The sequence below is a fragment of the Corvus brachyrhynchos genome, unplaced genomic scaffold (genome assembly GCF_000691975.1).
Source record: "Corvus brachyrhynchos isolate BGI_N302 unplaced genomic scaffold, ASM69197v1 scaffold32, whole genome shotgun sequence".
Classification (NCBI taxonomy): Eukaryota; Metazoa; Chordata; class Aves; order Passeriformes; family Corvidae; genus Corvus; species Corvus brachyrhynchos.
The window spans coordinates 2,581,473-2,591,037 of record NW_008237919.1 but is presented as its reverse complement, the minus strand read 5'-3'; the positions used below and the strand labels follow the sequence as shown (position 1 = coordinate 2,591,037).

Below are 9,565 nucleotides of genomic sequence, written 5' to 3'. Positions count from 1 at the left end.
GACGCTCGAGAGCAGCACAGAACAACCCCCTCCCTTGCTCGGCTGGCAATGCTGGGCCTGATGCACCCCAGGACAAGCCTGGCCCTCCTGGCTGCCAGGGCACTGCTGACTCAGGTTCAACTTGCCACTGGCCAGGACCCCCAGGTCCCTTTCTGCGGCGCTGCTTTCCAGTATCACATTCCCCAGTCTGTCCGTGCATCCAGGGTTGCCCCATCCCAGGTGCAGAATCTGGCACTTGTCTTTATTAAAATTCATACAGTTGGTGATTGCCCAGCCCTCTAATTTGTTGAGGTCTCTCTGGAGAGCCTGTCTGCCTTCAGGGGAGTTAACAGCTCCTCACAATTTAGTATCATTGGCAAACAGTGTGTTTAACAGCAAAAATTAAGACTGTCATATAAATGTGGACATTGAACATTGTCTTTTCCCATTTTAAATGGTTACACTCCTGCTGTTTCTGCCACCTCCCTCAATTCCATCCTCCTTGCAGTGAATTGCTCAACTAATTGCATTCATCAAAAAAACCTGCAAAATGGTGTTGAAGGGACTTGCAAACACTCATTCATTCAATCTTCCAATTCAACAGGATCAGCTTTCCAGCTCTAGCAGAGATCTGCTATTCTCAAAGATCCTCTAATACATTACTTAGCCTTCTCTTCTTTTGACTAGACAGCTCCAGTTTCTAGAAAAGAACACCAAGGCTTTTGTGGAAAAAAACAAAAGATTTTTGATAATTTCTTTATCTTTCTTGGAGTTGAGCTGCTGTTTGTTATTTTTTAACTGCAGTGGCCAAGGTGATATTTTGGCTAAGAGCAATGCTAAATAAAGTCAGAGTAGTACATCACATATCTTCTGGACAATCTCATTAACACAATCAAGTATGATATTTGCCTCTACTGCAAAAGCATCCCATGACCACTTCATATTCAGTTTATGGCCTGCTTCAGAATCCAAATGTTTTTTTGAAAAACTGACACAATCGATTATTCCCAGGCCTTTATTTGTACAGCTGGTATTTAATATAGTTGATAATGTTTAGTGTGGTGGTCTGTCTACCCACTGCTTTTCTGATCCCATGTTCCCCCTCCCACTCTCCCCTGCCCTTAGCCCTGGCCCTCCCTATTGGTTCCTGTACCCCAACCCTGCCCATGTACCGCCCCTGAGAAAAGATCTCTGTGCCCAGATCAGGAGGGCTCTGCCTCTGAGGGTCGCCGGGACAAGATGTGATTAAAGTCATCTCAAACCCTCACGGGAAACCCTTCTCTGCCTCCTTTGCCATCACTGGTTGTAGCGCTGCTAGCTGCTGGAGCAAGACTGCGGGGCTGTCCGAAATGAACTACGGGATTGCAACCGTGGTCACACTGCCCTAAGCATCCCTGCTGAGCTCTCGGGAAAGCTGCAGCCTGCTAAGCTAAATCTAGCGACTACAACAGTTTAGTATAGTTTATAACTGTATTAACTTTAATTCTGCTCTCAGAGTGACAATTTCTCTCTCTTTGGTCTCATTTCCAAATTTAATAAATACACTTTACTCTAGCAGACTGCTAATAAAGGTATTGGTTAGTTATGGATACAGGGACAAACTTTGACAGAATCCTACCCAGTAAATCACATTTTTAAGATAAGCTTCTTACATTTATTCTCTGCAAATTTTTCCAAACAGTTCTGTACTCACCTTTCATTAATTTAATCAGAACTGTATTTCTTTGCTCATTAAACAGTCAGATGACTTTTTTTAAAAAATGCAGGTCTAGATAGTGTTTTTTCATGATAATTAGAAGAGCAGATTTAATTTTTGCTCTTTAAAAAAACCAGTCAAGTCAACACAAGTCAACACTGAGGCAGAAGCAACAGAAAGAAGCAAACCTGCTGGTCTGGCTTATTCTGTTCCAACTAGAACCAGAACAGGCTGGCATTCATTGTCCATACAAAGGTTCACCAGTCTATCTATGCCAGCAAAAATTAAAGAGTTACAAAAATTATTCAGGGTAAACACCATCTTACCCTGGTTTTTTTAAGTTTTGTGTTGTAATATAAATGAAAGAGAAACAGAAGTGTTAATTTCCAAATACCACTTGCTACTTGCATAAAATTTTCTATATATAAAGGAAGGAAGGAAGGAAGGAACAGTTGAGTGTTGCCCAGGCTTTTTACACCACCACTCAGGGGATCATTAACCTGGATTTGAAAGCAGATAACGTTTTAATCCCTCTTCACCCATCCCACTCCCCAGTTAACGGTTGTATAATGTTGCCCTGAACAATAAACAAAATTGGCCCTATACAACTCAGCATATGGCGACTAGCACAGTCTATCATGTACTGCTTTCCATCTTTCGTGGCTTCTATAGTCTGGATACATGCTCTTTAAATCAATGCTAATGAAGAAGTAAACCAGTAAGTTTTATGTCATCTGGTTTAAGAATTAACATCAGAATTTTTCCAGTGTCTTCAACTAAATAGCTAGAAAGACTGTTGAAAGAAAAGCAGAATTGTTATTCTTGATCCTGAGAAGTACACATAGCTTCTCTAGTGGTCATTCTATACTATCTGATTTATTTTATCAGATCCTAAGAGAATACAAAGAAAACAAAGGAAAGAACAAAAACCCACAAAGTCTTTTGTACTTTTTTTTCCCTTTTAACTAATGGAAAAAACACTTCTCAGTTTCAGATCTCTGAAAAGATCTCCTTCAAATTAAAACAAAACTCAGTCTCTCCTTTCTTCAGGAGGGATATACTGGTGGTTCCAAACTATTTTCAGCATTCCACTCACAAAATTCATCTGATGTGAAACAGCTACCTTCCTGCTGTCATGGTAACGTAGTAATAAACATTGAGCAAAAGCTTTCACTTAAGTTTCATGCAAGTTCTCTTGCATGCAGTTCTGCACCCAGGCACAAGGAGGAGTAACAACAATGGAATCTGCCACCTGTCTGGCACACCTCTGGGCTCTGTGAAAAGGAACAAAAAGTAGCAGAACACAGAGTCAATCTGGTATGCTCTGGTATTTAGCAATCCAGGCCTCGGTATAATCTGAGACACACGAAGTGAAAAGTACCCTCTCTTTTTCTACTAATATAAAAACTCATGATCCCTTGACTTTGCAAACTGAAAAGCTATGTGCTTTATCTGAAGCTTTATACCAAGACAGAGCATTTTAATTTTAGTGTCTCTTAGTGGGTTGATTCTCTTCCTAATATGAGCTCAGGCTGCAAAGCTCAAACTGGACATTTATTTCAATGTTTACTTTGTAAATGATCTGTAACAGAAACCAAGTGGGAGTCCAACACCTTCAAAATACAAGTTATCAACCGTCCTCCCTGTCCACAAGAAACATTATCCTGTCCTACAGGGTAACAGACAAACTTTCCACAAACTAAGGGATTACTCTCAGCTGAAACTAAAGTAAGAACACACAGCTCTATTGAAAACGTTTCACATAGTAGCTGACAATCAAAATGTAAGAAAATATCAAGCAATGTTCTATGGAATCTGCTCTGGGTCCAGTACAACTATTTTTTTCACAGATAGCCTGAACTGAAGAACAGTCAGTTTCAGTTCCTTATAAGTGATCTGAGAATGATGCCAGGGTAGGGTGGGAGGAAGACACTGCAAGAAATTGCATTATTAGAATTCAGTATGATTCAATGGAGCGTAATGTAGAGAAGAGAAATACAAATACCAGCATTTCTGCAGAAGTAATGAATAGCATAAATACAAGTAAATAACTATCAACTCAGGAAGCTTGTAACACAGAAATAGGCGCCTGGGGATCACAAGTTAGCGGAAGTCAGTGCCATGCCAATTATCAAAAAACAAAACAAAGCATACAAACAAACAAAACCAACAAAAAACTACAAACAACAAAACCCAAAACCAACAAAATACCAATCCCCCAGCAAACAAGGTCAACAGCATAAATGAGAGTCCATTGCAACCTCAATAAAATCTCTTTATTTTATTTATCCCTGACAAAGCCATTGAAATGCTCTGTCCATTTTTGGGCTTAGTTCTCTATAACTGAGTCACTGCTCATGTAATTGAGACAAAGACACACAAAGCATGTCCAGAAAGGCGTCTATAAAGAAACACTTAAATATGATGGATTTTTTCTGAGCTAAAGGATAAAACATTGGTAAGTAAAGGAATGGCTTTCAAATATTTAAGAGTTTATGCTAGGGAAAAAACCCCAGCTTGTTATTACTTGCTCCATTTCCAGAAGCCACAGAATAGCTCAAGCTGCCACCAAGATCAACTGCTTCACAGTCAATTTCCTCTTCTCTTTTTGGTTTTATGGGCTCAAGAGAATTTAAATTTAACAATACCACATCTACTGTTCTTTGCTGTCTTTTGTCAGCACTTCGAAACACTCACCTGCAGGACCTACAAACTGGCACACAAGATCACTTTTTGGTTTTCTGAAGTCATTTGCTTCTCAATGGCAAGACCATTGATACACTCTCTTCCCATTTAAATCTCAACAGCATTTTGTTTTATTCTGCTGTACAAATTCTATAGTATGTCTTGGATGCCAACTATGTCCAGGAATTGAATGACCAACATTTCTCCTCTTTTTAGTATTTATTTTCCTCAAGGATTCAAATAGTTTAGCTCCTCATTTCATGACTTTACAGTTCAGATAGCCCAAGAAAAACTAGATGTTTATGACTAATAGGAATTTTAGAGTTTTCAATACATTTAAAACAAGTTTCACAGTGGTTAAAGCCTGTCACAGGAGATTAAGAATTAAGTACCAGAGATTTGCATTTAGAGATCAAACACTATTATATGTACAAATCAAACGAAACCCCTGAAAATTAAACTTGAGTTACACTCACTGCATTTACTCAGCTTAGGTTCAAAACCATGGAAAATTACTTCATAGGTTTATTTGCAAACAGCTTCAGTATTTGAGGAAAAAAAAAATTGTTTGTTGAAAATACTTCAAAAAACGATCACCTAATAAAAAAACACTTCATAAGCTATTTCCTTAGTAAGCTGGAACACTAAGAAGGTACTTCTTTAAGAAAGCAATAAATTATTAACATGCTATAGGACAAATGTTAAATGTGGCAAAAAGTAAAAAACACTTAAGCTTTGTATTATAAATAATTGCAAGTAGAAGCATGCAATTGCGTGTTTCAAATACATTATTTACCTGCAACACCATTCAATTCGGCCTTCCCCTTCACAAGTTTTTGCCCAGTGATTATCTGCAAGGTTTTTCATTGCCACAGCATATTCACACAGAGTTTCCTCATCCTCACAGTGCTCACGCCAGATCTTATCAAAGTCTCCCACTAAACAAAACAAAACATAACAAAACAAAAAAATTGCACATCAGATACAAAGTCTCTCATTATCTCCATGGCAAAATCCCCATCCAGTTAAAAAGTTACATAATGCACCAAGAGATTACTTTACATGCACATAACAAAAACAAGTTCCCCTTTCTCTAGTCATAAACACAGAAATCCAAGTTTTGAAGCAGAAAGGGGCTATCAGGTACTTGAGAAACGAGAAATACCAGTATACAGATTTTGTTCAGTTTGTTCTGTGAAATTAAAATCCCTGGGAAGATTTGCTTTCAGGTTTCTGTGCATGAACATTAACATGACAAACATTTCAGAAATGAAAGATTTAAAGGTTTCTACTAGTGTTCACATCCATGGCAAATACTGTGGATGACATTGCATGAAAAAGCCATGAAAGTTTAACCCAGAATATAGGTTTCCTTGGGTACATGGGAAAAGAAAAAGGAATTCAAACCCTCACTGACTGCTGTCTAATCTAGCCAATCTCAGTAAATTAGCTTCTAGGGGATAGTACTGAAGAATCAACCAACTATGATAAGGAAATCTCAGACAAACACCTCTGTTGATCTCTAGGGACAGATTTATTTCCCTGCTCCTCACCTTGCTGAAAAGAAGTCTTGCAGGTTTAAGTTCTGGCACTTCAAAGTAAGTAAACGTAATTATTTTCCTTATTTGCTCCTAAGTATCCACTTCTCCTAGCCTGCTTTACATAATGTACTGCTAAACAAAAACAAGATAAATGCTAGTCATGGCTAGCCCCAATTCCTATACAGCATGCAAACCCTTGGTGTACCTTACTGAAAGAATATTTCTGCCTAAGAAAGATGCTTTCCTGATACAATGTTCATTAATTTCTTTTGTGTTTCTTAATCACAAATGCGTGCACACATTTAGAATATATGTCAATCTGCAGAATAAAAAATAGGTACCAATTTTGAACTTACAAGCTAATACAGCTAAAAAAAGTTTTCAAGAACACAGCTATATTTTAAGCTTCAACTCGGACAAACAACACACTTATCACAGCATGGTTCCATCTTGTAGCATCTTTGTATTAGAAGGAAATACTTTAAAAGTGTATCAGCCATAAGCTAACAATTAATGTCTGTTAAAAGCCTGAAAGTAGCTTACAGTATGACCTGTCCTCAGACTAGAAAGAGATTTCTGTTTCTAACACACTTACAGCAATTTCTTTCATGTACTTTGTCTTAATTAGCAGTAAATCAAGGATTTTTTTCCAGTGACAACCTTTTTATTTTTTCCCTCCTGTGCAAAGCAGCAACAATCCTCACCTCATTTATCCTCTGCTTACAGAAAGACTGGCCCTGATGGACAAGTATAGAAGTATACTTAAAAGATTTAAATCAACCATCCAGGTTACTCCCTACTTAGGTTTGGTTTAGGGATGTCATAGCAATTTTCAGAAATAAGCATCTAGTACACTTGTACAATCATCAAAGTGAGTCATGTGTAAAATTAGGTGTTTATACTCCCTTGTGTGAGATGGCAGTTGAGATGGAAGGGAAGGGAGTGGCCACAATTTAATGTTATCAAAATGAGGAAGCTGTGCAAGAAATCATGTATTCTACTTGCTATTCAACAAGCATATATGAGAAAGTTACACTGGACAAAAAAAAGGGTATAATACTGAATGGCATCCCTCATTATTTTCCAAATGATCCAAGTTCAGAGAGGTGTGCTTTATAAGAAGTGGTACCAGCAAGGTCATCAGCTGACCACCATGGCAGAGAAAACATCCAAGTTTCAGGCAAGTCCCCAGAGAGGTTCCTGCTAAAACCTGTGGGGCACTTTTCCAGAGCTTTCAGGAGAGCCTTCTGTAGAAACCAACATGCAGAACATAACATAACCCACTGACAAAAGAGAGCAGAAAATGGCATCAACAGTGGCCTACCAGCACAGGGGGTACACAAACACAACTCCTATCAATCTGTATTTCTTGTATCAAAGTGCAGAACCTATACAGCACCAAGCCAGAAAGCACTAGCAAAGTTTGAAGTGATTCTCAATAGCAAATTAATTCTCGTGCAACTTAGATAAAGTGTCATAGTTTCTCTGACACAATACTCTGAATCTTACTGCACGCTCCAGACAACTGTGTAATGCTTTGAACACTTGCAATTGCTAAAGATTTGTTTGAATACATGGCCAATTAGAAAGGTGAAAAGTAAATGAATGAACACTTATTGAAGGAAAATACCACAAATACAAAATCCGAAGTTCATTACTGTTCTTTTATTTCACTACTTCATCTGGTCTATCCTGAAGCAATTATTCTATTTCCAAATACCCCTTTTCCTTAAAACTTAAGAAATAAGACAGATGGGAAAGAAGAAATATGCAAAGACCAGATGTTCTTAACTAGCCTACCCTTAGTAACAGAAAAGTAGTGATGCCTTCTAACACTGAATACTGCTCTCATAGCAGTTGCTCTGATTTCCTTCTGAACAAGGCATAGATTTGCACCTCTCCCTGGAAGTCAGATGAGGGTTAAAAGCATCCACAGATAAGGGATCTTAAATTGAAATATACAGCAACAGACCCAGAGCTGACTACCAGCATGCTGGGACATGAACTTTGGGTTACAACAGAGCTGCCTATAACAGCAACAGCTTCTTGGCTCTGAGCTGACAAGAAAATAAAATTGAATTATATAGACCATGAAGAGAGAGATGCAGAATAAAAGTGAAAAATTCGTCACAAAGTAGTTCTGTCACACATCCTATATTAAGTCAATTCTGTGAGCACTTCTGGTTTATTTTCATTTACCAATACAGAGATACAGAAATTGTCTACATGAGACAGATACAGCCCTGCTTTTGTATGAGGAACACTGAAATAGAGGATGGAAGAAAGCAGATGAAACAAGGAGAGGACAAACTTCCACAAGATCACAACTGACGGAAGGTAAATGTGGAACAACTTCTGGCTGTTTCAAGAAAATGAGGCGTTCAGAAAAAGCATCTTAAAAGAAAAAAAAAAAGTTATTTCCTCATAAAATGTGTAACTAAGCTTAAAGTTCATGAAGTTTGTGCAGCTGGGCAAACTGTGGGAAGAAAATCCATGACAAACTCCATATTCAAAGATGAGATATCTAACTTAGGAGCTCCTAGACCACAAAATCACTGAAAGACATAATGGTAAGCAAGCACACAAGTGATACTCCAGCAGCATTTTTCATTTATTCTTGTCTAAGCATCTGCTGTTGACCCACTGTCAATACTGATTTTGATATGATGCCCATTTCTCTACCCTTTCATGAACACAAGCTCCAAACAACTGCAGATAATGGGTCATGTTAAGGCACTGGTGCTTTCAAAGTGTCTGGGGTCTAATTTCCTTTGAGCAAATAGCATGGAAGTGAATTGCTTTGTTGTGGTTTTTGCTCCCCCATACTTTAACACAGTGAGCTTTGAGAAGACACAAACAGGCACACTAGATATAGGAACTTTAAATCCAGAATCATGCTCCAATACTGAGTTGAAAATGCAAACAGTCCTTCCTATCTGTTGAGATTTTGAGATAGTGACTACAGTAAGTCTTGTAGCATTCAATTTCAAACATCAGATATCCAGAACACAGAAAAGTTATGTATTTTTTTTTAATCAATACATTATAATCCATTGTGTACTAATTTTTCAAGCAACACATTATAATCCAGGTGCAAATATGGCATTAACTCTGTACTAAACATTTATTTATGAATCAATAAATTTTTGCTTATGTAACCAAAAAGGCAGTAAAATATGCAGGAAGGTTTCACGACAGAACTAGTAGTTACTAGAGAAATAAGATACATAAAGTCTTCTGTTAAGCAATCAGTAACATTGTAAATTAAACAGCAATTTGTAGCAGGCTAATCAAATAGAATACAAAAAAAAAAGTCTTTAATCTTTGATCACATCCTAAAGTTAATATTTGATTTTGTGTATTAAACTTTTAATCTCACATACTCATGCCCATACCATAACATAAAGTTGAAGGCACTAAACACTCCTACTCTGCGCTTACAGATTACCTTTTATACAATTTACAACCTCTTTTGAGTGCTGAACATTCAGAGATCTTCATAGGCCTGAGATCTCCATCAAGGAGCCAGTTATGCCACTGTCCAGCTGAAAAGTGTGACTGGCAAAACTAGCTCAAAACAGGAGTTTCCCACACCTCTCAAACCACTATATTCATGCTACTTTAAAGTTATTTAATGTTTGTTCTACTTTATTCAGAATTATCT

The 9,565-nt window shown here is 37.8% G+C and overlaps 1 protein-coding gene across 1 annotated transcript in view; it reads right to left on the bottom strand.

Moving 5' to 3' along the window:
- Window positions 1–8,845, bottom strand: part of BMT2 (base methyltransferase of 25S rRNA 2 homolog) — a 27,594-nt gene extending 18,749 nt beyond the window's left edge. Inside the window, exon 1 of the mRNA XM_008632748.2 lies at window positions 5,157–8,845. Within this exon, the coding sequence (XP_008630970.1) occupies window positions 5,157–5,227 (71 nt within the window). The 5' untranslated portion in view covers window positions 5,228–8,845. The remainder of the gene's footprint in view (window positions 1–5,156) is intronic.
- Between the last annotated feature and the right edge of the window lie 720 nt (window positions 8,846–9,565).